This window comes from Phacochoerus africanus, chromosome 15 (assembly GCF_016906955.1).
Source record: "Phacochoerus africanus isolate WHEZ1 chromosome 15, ROS_Pafr_v1, whole genome shotgun sequence".
NCBI classification, from domain to species: Eukaryota; Metazoa; Chordata; class Mammalia; order Artiodactyla; family Suidae; genus Phacochoerus; species Phacochoerus africanus.
The window spans coordinates 49,972,258-49,990,881 of record NC_062558.1 but is presented as its reverse complement, the minus strand read 5'-3'; the positions used below and the strand labels follow the sequence as shown (position 1 = coordinate 49,990,881).

The 18,624-nt window shown below is 48.8% G+C and overlaps 2 protein-coding genes across 12 annotated transcripts in view; both read left to right on the top strand.

The window, feature by feature from the left end:
* Positions 1–40: 40 nt before the first annotated feature.
* On the top strand, positions 41–2,470 carry LOC125116566 (D-dopachrome decarboxylase). Its single transcript, XM_047761896.1, has 3 exons — positions 41–232; positions 531–706; positions 2,234–2,470. The coding sequence occupies exons 1-3, from the start codon at positions 125–127 to the stop codon at positions 2,304–2,306; spliced, it is 357 nt and encodes a 118-aa protein (XP_047617852.1). The 5' UTR covers positions 41–124; the 3' UTR covers positions 2,307–2,470.
* Positions 2,471–5,611: 3,141 nt separating this feature from the next.
* CABIN1 (calcineurin binding protein 1) overlaps positions 5,612–18,624 on the top strand; it is a 101,995-nt gene continuing 88,982 nt past the window's right edge. For 5 of the 11 annotated variants that reach the window (XM_047761907.1, XM_047761905.1, XM_047761906.1 and 2 more), the window contains exons 1-4: positions 5,612–5,684; positions 15,947–16,005; positions 16,419–16,511; positions 17,534–17,647. In XM_047761907.1, coding sequence (XP_047617863.1) covers positions 16,003–16,005; positions 16,419–16,511; positions 17,534–17,647 — 210 coding nt within the window. In that variant the 5' untranslated portion in view covers positions 5,612–5,684; positions 15,947–16,002. Of the gene's footprint in view, positions 5,704–7,814; positions 7,928–14,240; positions 14,372–15,946; positions 16,006–16,418; positions 16,512–17,533; positions 17,648–18,624 lie in introns of all 11 variants that reach the window. The other 6 variants (XM_047761900.1, XM_047761901.1, XM_047761904.1 and 3 more) reach the window with 6 other exon arrangements.

The following is an 18,624-nucleotide window of genomic DNA, read 5'->3' as shown; positions in this document are numbered from 1 at the left end:
CAATGAGTGGCGGTTTTCCGCGGTGCTCCGCCCCTGCGCCTTGTGGCCCGACCCTCAGGAACACCAATCTGGACTCGGCAGGTCCTTTCTCCCTCGCCAACGTTCGCGCGCCTTCGCGCCAGACATGCCGTTCGTAGAGCTGGACACGAACTTGCCCGCCGACCGCGTGCCCGCAGGACTGGAGAAGAGGCTCTGCGCGGCCACCGCCTCCATCCTGGGCAAGCCTGAGGACGTGAGCATGGGCTAGGAAGCAGGGGGCGGGAGGCGGTTGGCGACCGAGGTAGAGCTCTGTCCGCGTCTGGCCTCTCCACCGCGACCCCGACTCTTTCGCGCTCGTCCGCCGCCCGCCAAGCTCTGACCTCTGGCTCTCCATGACCCACGGCCTCATCCCCACCTTTGCTCTGTGTCGCCTTGCCCAGTCGTGACCCCGACGTGCCCCAACGCTGATCCCGCGCGGCCGCCGCACTCCCCGGTCCTCCACACGATCCCGGTCTGTACCGGTCTCAGGCGAAACTTATGTGTCCCCGCAGCGCGTGAACGTGACGGTGCGGCCCGGCCTGGTCATGGCGCTGAACGGCTCAGCAGAGCCTGCCGCGCAGCTGCTCGTCTCCTCCATCGGTGTGGTGGGCACAGCTGAGGAGAACCGCGTCCACAGCGCCCGCTTCTTCGAGTTCCTTACTAAGGAGCTAGACCTGGCCCAGGACCGGTGCGTAGGAGCTGGAGAGGACTCTTGGGACTGTTGCGCACTACTGAGGCCAGGGATCCGACCTCAGGGCTCCTCCTAAGGCTGGGGAAAAAAATAAATTCCTTACCCTGCCGAGAGAGAGGCTTGGTGCCTCAGGGCGCTGGTGGTGGGCCCACCTTGAGAGTGGGAGTAGAATTGTATGGGTGCCTGGCTCTGCAGTAGTCCCAGTGAACCTGGGCAGGGTGTGGCCTTTTGGACCTCAGGGCTTCCATCTGTGAAGTGGGAAGGCTTTTCTTTAACGGCTCCCTGGGGGCACTGCATGGATGGCAGTACACTGTACCTGACTTGGCACTTGGCACAGTAGGATGTTATTACCCTGACAAAACCATAAACACTTATATCTGCCTTCAGGCTTCTCCATGTCTTAGGAAAAAAATAGGAGTAATTTCCTAGAATTTCCCAAAGCTGGTCAGGACATACCCATGTCCTGAGGGTGTGATCTTTGGGCCTATGGCCCAACCAGGTCCCACATGAGGTGCCATGGAGTAGTGGAAAGAGCATTGGCCTGAATGTCTGGAGACCTGGGAATGTCAGCTGGGGACCCAGACAAGCCTGGAAGTGAGGCTCTGGTTTGTAGCCTCCTCTTCTGTAGATGGAGGCACAGATTAGAAAATCCCCTGGAAGCCCGTACAGCTCCCAAATCTGGGATTCTGTGGCATGGTTAAAGCTTCTTCCTGGGTGAAAAATATCCTTGAGCCAAGTCCATGCCTATGAGAAACTAAGCGCAGGAGAAGGTTGAAAACCTTCCAGAATGGAGCCTTTGCTGGCCCAGAAAGGCTGGTGAAGAATGGTCACTTCCGGGGGATACTCAGACCTGGTCCTCGGACTGGGGGGGTGGGGAATAATAATTCCAACAATGTTAACATGTAATTTGCCATGTGCCCAATACTCTGTAGGTAATTTACATTCATGATCCTTAGATATTTTGTTGCCCTCTCTATACCCCGCATGTGGACATGTCATCCTCATGAAGTGGATATCTCCATTATGCCTATTTACAGATGGGAAAACTGAGGTTGTCACATATACCTCCCTGGCTCCAGGCTATCCCAAGTATCCTGTTTCTTTACAAGGAACTTCCTATCACTTCATAGTCACTCACTCCGCAGACATCCTGGGGCAGGTATTGTCCTGAGCCTGGCTTTCTTGAGCTAGGCTTTGAGAAAACAGCTGGCTGGTACACTGCACATTGCCCCCAGGGAGCCTGCAGTTTGAAAGAGAGGGCCCCCCTCTGAACCCACAAGCTGAGCAAATAGTGGCCACAGAGGCTGCTCTGTTTAATGTCCTGGGTGGGTGATGATGTGCTGCCCCTAACATGCCTACATCCAGGGTTGAGGGGAGAGTATTACTAGGGTGAGGCAAGCTTTCCAAGTGCCCGGTGGCCTAGGGCAGGCTGGCCTGGGAGCCCTTGGTGGGAGTGCCTGGTGAGAGGTCTTGAAATGAAGCATTTGCCATGGAGTTGATGACATCTTTTTCTGTCTCCTGAAGGATAATTATCCGCTTTCTTCCTTTGGAGCCCTGGCAGATTGGCAAGAATGGGACAATCATGACTTTTTTGTGATTGGCATGGAGGGCATCCAGGACATCTGAGAGCTGGCAGCCCCTTCCAGAGAGGTCTCCTGGCAGGGTGAGGGTCTGATGGATGCCAGCCTCTGGCACCCCCACGTCCAGACATGCCTGTGACCTCACCTGACAAATAAACGAAAAAAGCTTTTGTCTCTCAGACATGATCTCTCTGCCTCCCTTTACTCTTCCCCAGCATTCTGGGCCACCCTGGGCAGCAAGGATAGTTTATCAGGTGGGGAACCTTAGGGAACATGGGAGGTGGGGTGTTTCTGTCTTATACATTGGCTGCTCAAATCTGAGGTCTGCAGGGCTCAGCCTGCTCCATGCCCATGTTCAGGTTAGTGGGGAGGGGCTGGCAGCTGGTCTAGCCTGGGCTTTCCTGCAGACTATGCTGACCAGATGTTCTGATCCTCAGTCTTTTTTTCTTAATGTCTTTATTTATTTTTTTTTTAGGGCCGCACATGTGGCATATGGAGGTTCCTAGGCTAGGGGTCTAATCGGAGCTACAGCTGCCAGCCTACACCACAGCCACAGCAACGCCGAGCCGCATCTGTGACCTACACCACAGCTCATGGCAATGTCGGATCGTTAACCCACTGAGCAAGGCCAGGGATCAAACCTGCAACCTTGTGGTTCCTAGTCGGATTTGTTTCCCCTACGCCACAATGGGAACTCCTATCCTCAGGATTGATAGTTCACTGCCCATGGACTGCTGTGCCTGGGAGGGGAGCAGTGGGGCTGGGCTTCAGGGACCTTCCCAGGACCCTGCCAAACTCCATGTCCCGTGAATCTTGCTGATAATTCTGTTACTGTGTGCCCTGTGAAATCCATGGCCCAGGATGGCAAACCGGGAAATGGCTGTCTTTAGAAACAGAATGAGTAAGATCCCACCCCCTTATCTAAAGACCAAATCCTGCTTTGGCATTTCAGAGGATATACAGGTGGGGTGGGGGAAGCCTGAAAGAAGCCTCCTCAGTTTCCTTGCAGGTTTGGTTATTTTTTTTTTTTTTGGTCTTTTTTTTCCATATCTGTTGCATATGGAAGTTCCCAGACTAGGGGTCAAATTGGAGCTGCAGTTGTCTGCCTACATCATAGCCATAGCACCTCAGGATCTCAGCTGCATCTGCGACCTATGCTGCAGCTCAAAATAATGCCAGATCCTTAACCGAGTGGGGCCAAGGAATGAACCCACATCCCTCATGGATACTAGTCCGGTTGGTTTCCAATGAACCACAACGGAAATTCCATCAGTTTCCTTCCAGATGTTTGATGCTGAGTTTAAATCTCAGACATTTGTGGGCGCTATGTTTCCCTACACAGTTAAAGCTTTCATCATCCTGTGCACCAATGAAATACCAAACAGATTTTTAGTCTATGCAGTCCAGGTGCATTTCCAAAGGAATGCACCTGTGCCTGCTGTCTTGTACCTAACCAATGCCGAGTTCCTGCCCCTGGCTTCCCTTCCTGTTTCTGCACTTGTTCCTGCCAACATGAATGTCCCGCTTCTCAAAGGGACATGGGGAATGTTTGTGGGTTGAATGTAAATGAATGGTTGAAGTGCCCAAGGAGGGATTCAGGCCTAACCCTTGCCAGGGCCAGTCTGGTCTTCCCACCTCAATCTTTCATCACTGTAGTGACTGGCCCCTCCACCAGCTTGGCCCTATCTCTCCCCACTGTGCTCCTGAGCTTTGCTGCTTAACACCAGACTGCATGATGTTCCTGCATGGCCTGCACTCTTAACTCTAAACCCTTGCCACACAGCTTCCTGCTGCTTGGACCACCTTTATCTCTTTTTTTCTTTTTAAATTAAAAATTTTTTTTTTTTTTTTTGCTTTTTAGGGCTGCACTCACAGCATATGGAGGTTCCCGGGCTAGGGGTCCAGTTGGCGCCACAGCCACAGCCACACAAGACCCAAGCTGTGTCTGTGACCTATACCTCAACTCACGGCAATGCCAGATCCTTAACTCACTGAGCAAGGCCAGGGATCAAACCCACAACCTTATGGTTCCTAGTTGGACTCGTTTCCGCTTCACCACAACAGGAACTCCTGCATCTTTTTTTCAATTGTTTTACTTCAGAGCATCTTTCAGGGGGTGGGAGCTGCGTCCAAGGCTGCAAGTCATCCATGAAACTTCTAAACCATTTGCTTACTCTCTATTACTCTCTATTTACAGCTCCTGACCCCTGCCCAGGTTACACTCCTTTCAAAATCAAGCTTGGTGACTCAATTATTTTTGTACCTCCTGGCATATCATTAAAGCTTTACTGTACTGAATTGAGTTCTTCAGCATGATTTTACCGTCTTTAAACAAAGTCAAAGAGAAAGGCGTAAGATTCATCCTTTTTTTTTTTTTTTTTTTGGGCCAGGCTCACAGCTTGTGGAAGTTCTCTGGATCAGGGATTAAACCCAAGCCACAGCAGTGACAAGGTCAGATTCTTCTTCTTCTTCTTTTTTTTTTTTTTGTCTTTTTGCCATTTCTTGGGCCGCTCCTGCGGCATATGGAGGTTCCCAGGCTAGGGGTCGAATCGGAGCTGTAGCTGCCAGCCTACGCCAGAGCCACAGCAACGCGTGATTCGAGCCGCGTCTGCGGCCTACACCACAGCTCATGGCAACGCTGGATCGTTAACCCACTGAGCAAGGGCAGGGACCAAACCCGCAACCTCATGGTTCCTAGTCGGATTCGTTAACCACTGCGCCACGACGGGAACTCCAGACAAGGTCAGATTCTTAAACCGCTGAGCCACCAGGGAACTCCTAACATTCATTCTTATTTAAATCATACTTCCTGGACTCATGCACCTATAAATCTGAACCAGGGAAACCCTTCCCTAAAATGCTTAGCTCCCAAGAGCGTAACATCTCAGTCCCAGCCGGTTGTCAGGAACCCTCTTCCAGGCTCTTAAATTCTGTTGTTCCCTCCCCTGTCCGTTCACCTCCCAACAGACTACCCGCCCTCCGCTCCCCGCCCCCAGTACTCTGCTTCGTTGTATCTGTACTCTGTTTCGTTGTATCTGTGGTTTTTAGGCTTCAAATCCTTTTCGGAAAAAGGTGAGCCACGGGCATAGGAATGAGAATATTCTTACTCCCTTGGTCCCCTCCAAGTGTCCCCAGGTTTCCACCTTCTGAGCACCTGTCGCAGTTGGAACACTGCTGCCGATTACTTAGCAGGGGTCACCAACCGCGCTGCAGATTACGGCCAAGAGGCCCTCAAGGTCCCCGCGCGCTGGCTCTCGGGAAGGCGCGTGCGGGCTCGCCGATTGGCTGGCGGAGCCGGCTCCCGAGCCAATGGGAGCGCTCCTTGTTGTCAGGCGCGCAGTCCTCCCGACGCGGGCGGGGGTCGGGCGGAAGGCCTGTTGCCGTGGAGACGACTCGTGAGTTCGCGTGCTGCAGGTTTGGGGAGGCCCTGGGTTGGGGTGAGGCTTGTGGGTGTGGTGCTGAGGAGCGGCTGGCTGGGGGCTGCTCACGGGAAAACCCAGGCTGGGAGCCCGAGCGGCCGAGCCAGGCCCCACTGCCGCGCGAACCTCTTGGCGGCTCCGGTTCCGCTTGGGGCCTGGGGCGGGGGTCTCGGGAACGCTGTGGGGGTCTCAACAACTCAGCCGTCCCGTCTGCGGTCGCGGAACAGGGCCCCGCACCCACCCTTGCTGCGCGTTCTTCCACTTAACCTTCGCGGCGGCGCTGCGCGGCGGGCACCAGGTGGGCGCCCCTCGCGGGATGGGGACTGAGGCCGAGAGGTGGTGCGGCCGCTTGTCCCAAGTCCCCAGCTTCCCGGCAGGCTAGCCGACTCCAGACTAAAAGCCTGGACCCACTGCCGTCCCGGAGGAGGCCAGGTGGAGCTTTCTGACGCCGGCAGGTGTCTGCACAGGCGGCTTTAGGGGTTCCTTCACCCCTTGGTGAAGGGCCTACTGTGTATGAGGACCGAGCGGCTGGGGTTCTTTCTGTGTGGCACATAACCGTGGTTAGGACCCATGTGTCCTCAGAGACGTCTGGTTCAGGGGTCAGCAAACTTCGGTTCTAAATAGAGTAGTTTATATGATACTATTCCTTGTGACAATAATGAGTGTAATTGTGCTTATAATGGGGGGGGCATAGTTTTCTTAGCTCTGTTGCTGTATTGTGGACACAGCCAACGACAGTTCGTAAAGTTGTTTCAAGAAAATTTCATTTAGGGACACTGAAGTTGCAATTTTATGTTGTCAGTAATTTTCATGTGTCATGAACTTTTCAACCATTTAAAAATGTAAAAAGTGGGAGTTCTTGCCATTGTGCTGTGGGTTGTGCTGCCCACCCTAGCGTCTTGGGTTGCTTCTGAGGCAGGGGTTCAATCCCCGGCAGTGGGTTAAAAAGATTTAGCTTTGCGGCAGCTGCAGGGTAGGTAGGTTGCAGCTGTGGCTCAGATTCAATCCCTGGCCTGGGAGCTTCCATATGCCATGGGTATGGCCATTAAAAAAAAAAGAAAAAGAAAAAGCCATTCTTTGCTCTTGAGCTGTACAGAAACTGTGGGCATGGTAGCTTGTGGATCCCAAGTCTAGCCCAAAGCCTCATACAGTGGAGGGAAATGACCTAGAGACGGGCATCTGATGCCATGTCAGTCACAAGGCCCAGGCTTCCCCATTCCCAGGCCAGAGCCTGCTAAGAAACATCACCCCTTATCACTGGATCTGGGTGAGGTGCTCAGGGTGTGCTGTTGTCATGTGTTCTGAGGGCCATGAAAACTGTACCATAAAGATTTTGGAAACTCATGAGGTTTAAGTCCTGAATGTGCCTTTTTGGTTTTTTTAAAATTTTATGGTCCCACCTGTGGCATAATGAAAGTTCCCCAGGCCAGGGGTTGCATCACAGCCACAGCTTTGACCTGTGCCACAGCTGTAGCAAAGAGGGGTCCTTTAACCCACTGCGCCCCGCTGGGAATGGAACTGGAGCATCCACAGCACTCCACCAATTACTTAGTCTTTACTAAACTTCTAAACTTCTTGGCCTTGCTGAGTTGTTTGTTTGTTTGTTTTGCTTTTTTAGGGCCCAACCTGCAGCATATGGAAGTTCCCAGGCTAGGGGTTGAATCAGAATTTCAGCTGCCGGCCTACGCCACAGCAATGCAGATCTGAGCTGCGTCTTCTATTTAGACCACAACTCATGGCAATGCCAGATCTTTAACCCGCTGCCTGAGGCCAGGGATCCAACCTGCATCCTCTTGGACACTACGTTGGGTTCTTAGCCTGCTGAGCCACAGTGGGAACTCCCAGCATCATGTTTTCGTGGTTCATCTGTGTTTTCATTAGTTCATTCCATTTTATGGCTGAGTGATATTCCATTGTATGGCTGGACCACATTTTGTTTATCCAGAAATTAGTTGATGGCCATTTGGGTTGTTTCTTCTCTTTGGTTATTATGAATAATGTAGCTGTGAACATTCCCTCATGGATTTTGCAGCTGCAATGTTACTTCATTGTATGGAGGTGCCATAGTTTATTTATTCATCTCCTGGACTATCTGTGGCCATTTAGGTGGTTTTCAAGATCTTGCAACGGCAAACAGTGCTGGAATCCTGTGCATATGTATTTTTACATAGTTGGAGATGCATCTTCAGGGTAGATTCCTAGGATTGCTGGCTTGAAAGGTAAGTGCATTGGTGATTTTGTTGCCTGTTGTCATATTCTTTTCCAGAGGGGCTATACTAGTTTGTTTGTTTTTTTTGTGGGGGGCTTGTACCAATTTGCATTCCCATCAAAGGTGTTTGAGAGTAGTGCCTGTTTCCCCACAACCTTACCACCAAGAGTATGCCTTTGTGCTTTAGTTTTTGCCAGTGTGTTAGGTGAGAAATGGTGTTTCAGTGGGCATCCTTGCTTTATTGCTGGTATTAAAGGAAGTCCTTCTGGTGTTACTTCATTTAATAAATTTTGGCTTTAGACTAAGGTATATGTATTTTAACATTGTTAAGAAAATTCCAGGAGTTCCCTGGTGGCACAGCAGGTTAGGGGATCTGGTGTTGTCACTGCTGTGGCTTGGTTTGGCCAAAAAAAAAAAAAAAAGATAGAATACAGAAAATTCTGATTTTCTTGAGGTGCTTTTTTTTTTTTTTTTTAAATATCATGAATAGGTGTTGAATTTTGTCATAGGCTTTCTCTTCTATGGAGATAATCCTTCGCCCACGGATGAGTACACTGTGTTTTTACGTATGTGACATGTATGTTTTCATTGTTTGTATTTCTTTAAATGTCTAGAATTTTAGTTGCATTTCCTTTTCCCTGGAAGTTGTTTAATAGGAGGTTTTTACATTTTTATTTTTATATTTTTAAAATTTATTTATTTTTATTTTTATTTTTTGCTTTTTAGGTCTGCACTTGCAGCATATGGAGGTTCCCAGGCTAGGGGTTGAATTGGAGCTGCAGCTGCTGGCCTACACCACAGTCGTAGCAAGAGGCAATCTGAGCCACGTCTGTGACCTACACCACAGCTCACCGCAACGCCAGATCCTTAACCCACTGAGCGAGGCCATGGATTGAACTTTCTTCGTCATGGATGCAGGTCATGTTTGTTAACTGCTGAGCCATGAAGGAAACTCCCCGGTTCCTACATTTTTAGACATAAGGACTTTTCTTCCTCTGCTACTGGTGGGGTGGTTGTCACTTACCTAGTTTTAAGTTATTAGGGAGTGTCGTTTTTATTTTTTAATCTTATAATGATTTTTATATTTTTTTGCATTATAGCTGGTTTACAGTGTTCAGTCAATTTTCTACTGTACAGCAAGGTGACCCAGTCACACATACATGTATACATTCTTTTTTCTCACATTATCATGTTTCATCATAAGTGACTAGCTGCAGTTCCCAGTGCAGGATCTCATTACTTATACATTCCAAAGGCAATAGTTTGCATTTGTTAACTCCAAATTCCCAATCCATCCCACTCTCTCCCCCTCCCCCTTGGCAACCACAAGTCTGTTCCCCATGTCCATGATTTTCTTTTCTGTAGAAAGATTTCATTTGTGCTGTATATTAGATTCCAGGTATAAGTGATATCATATAGAATTTGTCTTTCTCTTTCTGACTTACTTCACTTCGTAAGAAAATCTGTAGTTCTATCCATGTTGCTGCAAATGGCATTATTTTGTTCTTTTTTGTGGCTGAGTAGTATTCCATTGTGTATACTACTCAGTATACCACATCTTCTTAATGCAGTCATCTGTCAATGGACTTTTAGGTCATTTCCATTTCTTGGCTGTTGTGAATAGTGCTGTAATGAACATGTGGGTGCATGTGTCTTTTTCAGGGCAAGTTTTGTCTGGATATATGCCCAAGAGTGGGATTGCTGGGTCATATGGTAGTTCTGAGTATAGTTTTCTAAGGTACCTCCATACTGTTCTCCATAGTGGCTGTACCAGCTTACATTCCCACCAACAGTGTAGGAGGGTTCCCTTTTCTCCACACCTTCTCCAGCGTATGTTATTTGTGGACTTGTTAATGGTGGCCATCCTGACTGGTGTGAGGTGGTACCTCATGGTAGTTTTGATTTGCATTTCTCTAATAATCAGTGATGTTGAGCACTTTTTCATGTGCTTGTTGGCCATCTGTGTGTCTTCTTTGTAAAAATGTCTATTCAGGTTTTTTACCCATTTTTCCATTGGGTTGTTGGCTTTTTTGCTGTTGAGTTGTCTGAGTTGTTTGTATATTTTAGAGATTAAGCCCTTGTTAGTTGCATCATTTGAAACTATTTTATCCCATTCTGTAAGTTGTCGTTTTGGGTTTTTTTATGGTTTCCTTTGCTGTGCAAAAGCTTGTTAATTTGATTAGGTCCCATTGGTTTATTTTTGCTTTTATTTCTGTTGCTTTGGAAGAGAGTGTTGTTTTTAATATTTGTACTTTATAGAAGATATTCTCTTGGTGACCTCATGTAGGATCATTTCCTGTGAATGTGCTGTGGCCCTGGAGGAGAGTGGGTGGTCTCTGTTGTCGGGGGTAGAGTTTGGTAACATCTATACAATTCTCCTCTATTTGTTTTGTTTAGATCTTCCGTCTCCTTACTTATTTCTTTTCCACTGGATCTGTCTTGTACTGAGAGGGGTGAGTTTCTATCTAATAGCATCTCCTGTGGCTTTTGTTCCTTAAGATTGGTTGCTGTGTGGAGTTCCCGTTGTGGCTCTTAGTTACCCGACTGGTATCCATAAGGATATGGGTTCCATCCCTGGCCTTGATCAGTGGGTTAAGGATCCGGTGTTGCTGTGGCTGTGGTGTAGCCTAGTAGCTGCAGCTCTGATTTTACTCCAGTCTGAGAACTTCCATGTGCGACAGGTGCAGCCCTAAAAAGCAAAAAAAGAAAAAAATGGTTGCTGTGTTATTTGGTGTATATTCTTAAGTATTATATCATCAATGTGAATTGTGCCTTTGGTCACATTTAATAACATTTAGGCTTGAATTATGCTTTGTCTAACATCTGAATCTCTCCCCTGCACTCTTAAAAATTGTATTTATTTAGTAAAATGTTTTATATTTCTTAAATTTAATTCAGTAAGTTAAAATATTTGAGCTTTTCAGGGGTGTACAGCTCTGTGACTTTTAACACATGCATAGATTTGTGTAACCATCACCACAAACAGGATGCAGGACAGTCCTGTCACCCTCAAAGTCCTGACACACTTCCCTTACCCCTGACTACCACTAATGTGTTTGTTTTGTCTTTTCAGAATGGCATGCAGATAGAATTATACAATAGGCAGCCTTCTGAGACTGGCTTCTCAGCATAATGACTTTGAGATTCATGAACATTGAAAAATGTATTGACTGTTCTTTAATTGGTGATTGTATTGCATTGTATCAGTAGGGTCCTGCTGAGCAGTACCTGTCATACCAGTTTATCCATTTACATGTTGAAGGGTGTGTTGGGGTTGTTTTCAGTTTTCGGTGATTTGAATGGAGCTGATATAGACTTTTACATACAGACGTGTGGAAGTTTTTCTCGGGTAAATATGTAGGCGTGAGATTGCTGTGTTAAATGGTACATGTACATTTTACATTATGAGAAATTGTTTTACAGCATGGCTGTACCACTTTGCATTCCTCTTAGAAATGTATGAGAGCTCTGATTGCTCTGTGTCCTGACAGGAACTTAGCATTATCATTGAAAAAAAGAAATTGGGAGTTCCCATCGTGGTGCAGTGGTTAACGAATCCAAGTAGGAACCATAAGGTTGCTGGTTCCATCCCTGGCCTTGCTCAGTGGGTTAAGGATCTGGTGTTGCCGTGAGCTGTGGTGTAGGTCACAGATGCGGCTTGGATCTGGCGTTGCTGTGGCTCTGGCATAGGCTGGCAGCTGTAGCTCCGCTTCGACCCCTAGCCTGGGAACCTCCATATGCCGCGGGTGCGGCCCTAGAAAAGTCAGAAAAGAAAAAAGGAAAAAGAAATTGGCTGTGCTAATAGGTGTAGTGGTATCTCATCATGGTGTTAATTTGCATATCTCATGTCTAATGATGTTGAACATATTTTTTTTTAGGCTGCCCCATGGCATATGGAACTCCTGAACCAAGGATTGGAGCCACAGTTGAGACCTAAGCTGCAGCTGCAGCAATGCCGGATCCCTAACCCACTGTGCCAGGCATCAAACCTGTGTCCAATGACTCCTGAGACTGCCAATCCCGTTGCACCACATTGGGAGCTTCTATTTTATTTTTTTAAATTAAAAAAAATTTATTAAAGTATATTTGATTTATATTGTGTCAATTTCTACTGTACAGCATATAATGTATAGGTATATACATTCTTTTTTTCATATTATTTTCCATCATGTTTTGTCACAAGAGATTGGATATAGTTTCCTGTTCTATACAGCAGGATATCATTGCTTATCCATTCTAAATGTAATATTCTACATCTACTAACCCCAAACTCCCAGTCCATTCTCCTTTCTCCTTCCCCTTGGCAACCACAAGTCTGTTCTCTATGTCTGTGAGTCTGTTTCTATTATGTAGGTAAGTTCATTTGTGCCACATTTTAGATTCCACCTGTAAGTGATATCATGTGGTATTTGTCTTTCCCTTTCTGACTTACTTTACTTAGTATCAGAATCTCTAGTTGCATCCTTGTTGCTGCAAATGGCTGAGAAGTACTCCATTGTGTTAATGTACCACATCGTCTTAATCCATTCATCTGTGATGGGCATTTAGGTTGTTTCCATGTCTTGGTTATTGTGAATAGTGCTGCAGTGAACATGCAGGTGCATGTGTCTTTTTGTGAATTGTAGTTTTATCTGGATATATGCCCAGGAGTCGGATTGCTGGATCATATGGTGGTTCTATATTTAGTTTTCTGAAGAACCTCCGTATTTTCCATAGTGGTTGTACCAATTTACATTCCTGCCAACAGTGTAGGAGGGTTCCCTTTTGTCTACACCTTCTCCAGCATTTGTTATTTGTAGACTTATTTATTAATCATGGCCATTCTGACTGGTGCCAGCTGGTACCTCATTGTAGTTTTGATTTGTTTAATTGGTAACATTTAAAAAATGTGGCAAGATATGTAAAACATAAAAATGTTACCATTTTAAACCATTGAAAACGTACAATGTTATGTAACTATCACCACTAGCTATTTCCGGAAATTTTTCATCATCCCAAGTAGAAACTCTACCCATAGGTGGTAGCTTCTGATTGCCCCTCCACTAGAGCCTGGGCACCCCCATTCTTCTTTCCCTCCCTATGAATATGACTGTGCTGGGTGCCTCATATAAGTGGAATCATACAGCGTTTGTCCTTCTGTGACTGACTGACTTTCACCAACATCATGTCCTCAAGGTTCATCCGTGTTGTAGCCTGGGTCAGAATTTCCTTCCTCTCTAAGGCTGAATCATATAACATTGTATCAATAAAGTACATTTTGTTTATCGGTTTGTCCATCAGTGGACCCTTGGGTTGCTTCCACCTTTTGACTATTGTGACTAATGCTGCAGTGAGCTATTACTATGAATGATGCTGATATATGTATAATATCTGCTTTCAATTCTTTGGGGTATTTATCTGCCCAGAGGTGGAATTGCTGGGTCATATGGTAACTTTACGTTTAATTTATTTTTTATTTTATTTTTTATTTTTATTTTTTTTTGTCTTTTTGCTATTTCTTGGGCCGCTCCTGCGGCATATGGAGGTTCCCAGGCTAGGGGTCTAATCGGAGCTGTGGCCGCCAGCCTACGCCAGAGCCACAGCAACGCAGGATCCGAGCCGCGTCTGCGACCTACACCACAGCTCACGGCAACGCTAACCCACTGAGCAAGGGCGGGGACCGAACCCGCAACCTCATGGTTCCTAGTCGGATTCGTTAACCACTGCGCCACGACGGGAACTCCCGTTTAATTTTTTTAAAGGAAACTCTATACTATTTTCCACAGTGACTGCCCCATTTTACATTCCTACCAGCAATGCTCAAGGATTCCAATTTCTCCACATCCTCACCAACGCTTGTTATTTTCTGTGTGTATGTGTGTGTGTGTTTTCTTTTTTGACCATGTTTGCAGCATGTGGAACTTCCCAGGCCAGGGTTCAAATTCAGGCTGCAGCTGTGACCTACAGAGCAGCTGTGACCTACACTGCAGTTATGACAATGCCTGATCCTTAACCCACTGTGCCACAGCAGGAACTCCTGAGTGTGTTTAATTTAATTTATTTATTTATGGCCGCACCCCTGGCAATTGGAAGTTCTTGGGCCTGGAATTGAATCAAAGCCACAGCTGCGAACTAAACCACACCTGTGGCAATGCCGAATCCTTTAACTCACTGTGCTGGGCTGGGGGTTGAACCTGCATGTTCCCAGTGACCTGAGTGGCTGCAGTTGGATTCTTAACCCACTGTGTCATGGTGGGAACTCCCTGAGAGTGTTTTACATAATAGTCTGGCTACAGGGTTTTAGTGCCATAGTTTCTACTTTTCTCTGGTTTTTTTCTCTCCAGATCGAATTGTGGTCACGGTGTCCATCATAGCATGGTTGATGGTGAAGCAGCAGTTTCCAGAGTTAATCAGCAGCATTCTTTTTTTCTAAATGTGGAACCTGGGAGATAAAGTAGCAGTCAGCCTAGTGGAGGTTTGAGTCTTTTTTGTCTGTGAAAAGGACTCTCCTGTCTTCCTTGTGGAAGCCTGTGAGAGCCCAGAGCCCCACGTGGAAGCCTTGCTGTGATCTCTGTTGCCAGTAGTGCTAGTCACTTTAGTTTATACCAGGGGAGCACGGGTTCAGTCTGTCTCCAAGGCTCCTTCCCAGTGCCTGCTGCCAGCTTTCCACCCGGGACTTTTTCTGGCTCCTCTCTGGCTTCCCTGGCTGGTTAAGGGGTGCTGCCTCTCAGGTCAGAACCCTGGTGTTATCTGGAACCCTTGCTGCCCCTCCAGCCTCCCAGGGGCCCAGTTCTGTAGTTGCCCCCTGGGATGTGTGCCCTCTGTCCCCACTGCCACTGTCCCAGCCAGCCTTCTGGAGTCTCTTTTTTACTAATAGCACCTGAGTCACAGACTGGACGGCTCAGCTCTGTAAGGCGCTGCACAGTTCATTGAGTTTAGCGTAGCCACACAGTTGTGGATCCGTCACCACAATCAATTGCAGGATGTTCTCTTCACACTGGAGAGAAACCCTGACCCTATCAGTGGCCCCTCCCCATCTACCCCCCTGCCCAGCCTGCTCTCTGCTTTCTGTTTCTGTGGATTCGCCTGTTCTGGATGTTTCATATAAATGGAGTCAGATAATATGTGGCCTTTGTGGCTTCTTTCATGTAGTGTGTTTTCAAGGTTCATCCACCATGTAGTAAGTAGCAAGTGTCACTACTTCAGTCTGTTTTATGACTGAATGAGAATCCATTGTATGGACAGGCTGCAGTTTCTTTATCTCTTTATCAGTTGACACACATTTGGGTTGTCTCCACTTATTTTTTTTCCGTCATGAATAATGCTGCCATGAACATTCGTGGACAAGTGTTGGTGTGGACATGTTCCCATTTTTCTTGGGTGAATGCCTAGGAATAGCATTTCTGTGTTCGCCATCCTGAGCAGTTGCCAGACCACTTTCCACAGCAGCTGCACCAGGTTTCATTCCCAGCAGCAGTGGCAGGTTCGGATGTCTCCACATCCTCACCAATCCTGTCATTTTTTGCAGGTTTCCCACTGGTCTCCCTACCTCTAATTTTTTTCCCTTAGTATTTCTTAGGTTTTGTTCTTTGGAAAACTCTAGTGGCTCCCTATTGCCTGCAGAATAAAGCTCCATTTCCCTGGCAGGGCGCCCTCCTGTCTCCGTGTTCTGCTCCCTGGCTTTCCAGTTCCCGCCTCTGCTTACCTGCTCCAGCCTAGGTTTGTCCCTTGGGGCTTCGTGCAGGCCTTAATCCACCCCTTCCAATGACTTGTTCTCTACCTTTCCATGTTGCCTGTATTTCTCTTTATTTCATTCACCTTTGCCAAAGTATTGTTTCTAGATCTCTTACCTCTGGTGAACAGTGAGCTCGGGGGCAGGCGCAGGCCTCCCTCTTGTGCATCAGGTGCCTTGTCTGGCGAGGGCAAGGGCTTTGGCCGAGGGACTCCCTGGGTGACAGACCACATAGCCAGCCACCCCGAGGCTCCTGCTCCAGTGTGCCGGAGCCAGCTCCTGTGGGCCCTCTCTCAGCCTGTCCTGTTTCCTCTGCAGGAGCCTGTGATGGGTGTGGCCGCCAGTGATGGGCAGTGGTGCTGAGGCCTCCGAGCATGGTGCGTGCTGGTGCTCCACTCCGGGGGGCCTTTTCTTGGGGGGACCCTGAGGGCTGTCAGGATGGGCAGCCTTCCTCCTGGCAGCTGTTGGCACATTTGAGGGTGTGGGTGCCTGGCCCCTGTGAACATGGTTTGCAGGGCCTCATCACAGTTGCTTTGAAGGCACAGAGTTACCTGTTGTGTCGGAATCTGCTTTTGCCATGTTGGAGTGGACTCGTCCCTGAGCAGCTTGGCCTGGCCCCTTTAGAATATTCTGGTCCTCCTTCTTATCCTGACTGATTCTCTTGTTCAGTCCCCACCTTCTGAGGAGGCCGTGGCTGTTTGAGGCAGAACGTGTCATGTAGAGCTGTGTTCATTGTGGGTTACTGACAAGCCGAGTGATGAGCAAACCTTTCCTCAACTTCTGCTTCTAGATTCGAATTGCAGCCTTGAATGCCAGCTCCACGGTTGAGGATGATCATGAAGGAAGCTTTAAAAGCCACAAGACCCAGACAAAGGAGGCACAGGTGTGTAATCCAGGATCTTCCTCTGCAGGCGGGTCTTGATTCTCATTTCTTTAGGTGGCTCCTGGCTTTAAGTGCATTCCCACATCTCCTTAATGGGATGTTAGAGGAAAACCCCATTTGAAAGATGGCCGGCTCTCCACATCATGTTCATCCTCTCCACTTAGGATGGCTCCCTTGAGATGGTGGCGCTCTTTCTTCTGTGAGCGTGTGTAGGCCCTTGTCAGCAGGGCCAGCTTTCTGTGCAGCCTGTTCTCCGTGCAGGCCATGGTGGTTGGCACACCCTGGGGGCGGGATCACATTACTGCCTCGGAGTTTCCTGGTGCAAGCCCCCGTTTTCCAGGGGAGGAGGCCCTAGAGGGAGCCTGGCCTGGGTCTGGCTGACAGTCTTTGGGCCAGATTGGACTTGTGTGCTCCAGATTCCTGCTCTGTCCTCTCCACCACAAGGCCTGGCACCGAGTCCATTCCAGCCTGCCTGCCTTCCTCCTGTCCACACTCCACCCACATCTTCAAGTATAACGAGGGCTCGCTCTTGTCTCTCTTTTCTCTGGAGTAAACATACACCTTCCCAGGAGAAACCGGGACAGCTTGGAGCCCTCTCAGACATCTGCTAGTTGGCAGTCCTGGTCTCCAAGTCGTGTCAGTGGGCTTGGCCTCCCTGCTAGTGATGGGCTGTTGGGCAGAGTGGCGGGTGGAAAGCAGTGGAGACATCCCTGCTGTCTAGGCCTCTCCGGGACCCCTGGCTGGTGTGGCTGCGTGCCTCACGTTACCCAGGAAGCATCAGCACACCCTCAGCCTGGTTTTGCTGTTGCCTAGACTCAGTTGAGCCTGTGTGGCCCAAGGTTCCTTGGGGGGGCTCCTGAGGCGCTCTCCTCCCAGTGATGAGCTCCTGGAAGGCTGTGGTTACAACAGGGTGTACAGGTGACTGGTGGCATGGCCATGACTGAAGCTCTCCCCAGCCCCCTGTTGTTGGCTTAAAAAGACAAACCTGTGTGCATGACAGTGTCTCCTGTCTTGGATTGTAGGAAGCAGAGGCTTTTGCCTTGTACCACAAGGCCTTAGATCTGCAGAAACACGACCGCTTTGAGGAGTCCGCCAAAGCCTACCATGAGCTCCTGGAGGCGCGCCTGTTGCGAGAGGTGAGGTCCCCTCCCACTTCTGGGCTGGGCTAGTGGCCTCTCAGCTTCCCTACCGGCAGCGTGGTCACCTCGTGGGCTTGCTGTGAGTGGCTGGCAAATCTGGAGAAGCATATGACTGGTTCTCGGCTCAGAGTGAGGACACCGTAGGTGCTGGTTGCTGTTCCTTCTTGATCCTCACAATCACTGCCAGGAGGGGGTGCATCATTCCCAGTTCATGATTGTGTGAGCTGAGGCCTGGGAGTGTCGATAGCTCAGAGCCACTCAGCTAGTGCAGCTTGGCAGCCGGGAGCCTTGTAGATGCATGGTGGGCTTTGACAGGCATCGGTAGAGCAAGGGCTGGGAGAGCAACATGGAGCCATGCAGATGTGGCAGGAGGGGTGGGCAGGCAGGACATGCACCCAGTGTCAGGGCCTCACTGCGGTGGCAGATCATGGACGTGTCACTAGGAGGTGTGGGAATGGGCTGGGACCTGAAATTGAGTAGGAAGATGTGTGTTTCATTAGGAGGAAAGATTTGTTTTCAAGCACTCTGACGCCAAACTCAGGCGATGTGCAGTAAGGAAGTAGATGCCTCCATGGTACCCAGCTGGTTTCTGCTGCCCTGGAATGCCAAGTCCTCCCTGTCCACAGAAGCTGTTTCTTCTCACCCTCAGTGTCTCTTCACACCTAACCATAGGGCTTGTCGGGATTCTTGCTGCTGTTTAGTGCCTGGGAATTCAGGCCATGGGCATTGTGACACTCCCCCCCTGCCATGAGTAGCCTAGTGAGGGGCAGTGACTTTATGCCACACATACCAGGCACTGCTGGTGCCAGTGCTGGGCACAGTTCAGGAGCGGCTCTTCCCTCGTAGGCCACGGCAGGGATGAGTGGGTAAGCACCGCACTGAGTTGGTGGTTGAAGCACAGAGCTGATGCCGGTGGGCCTAGCACTGGCTGTTTGTCAGCCTCCTGCTCCCAGCTGTGGCCATCTCTCTATTAC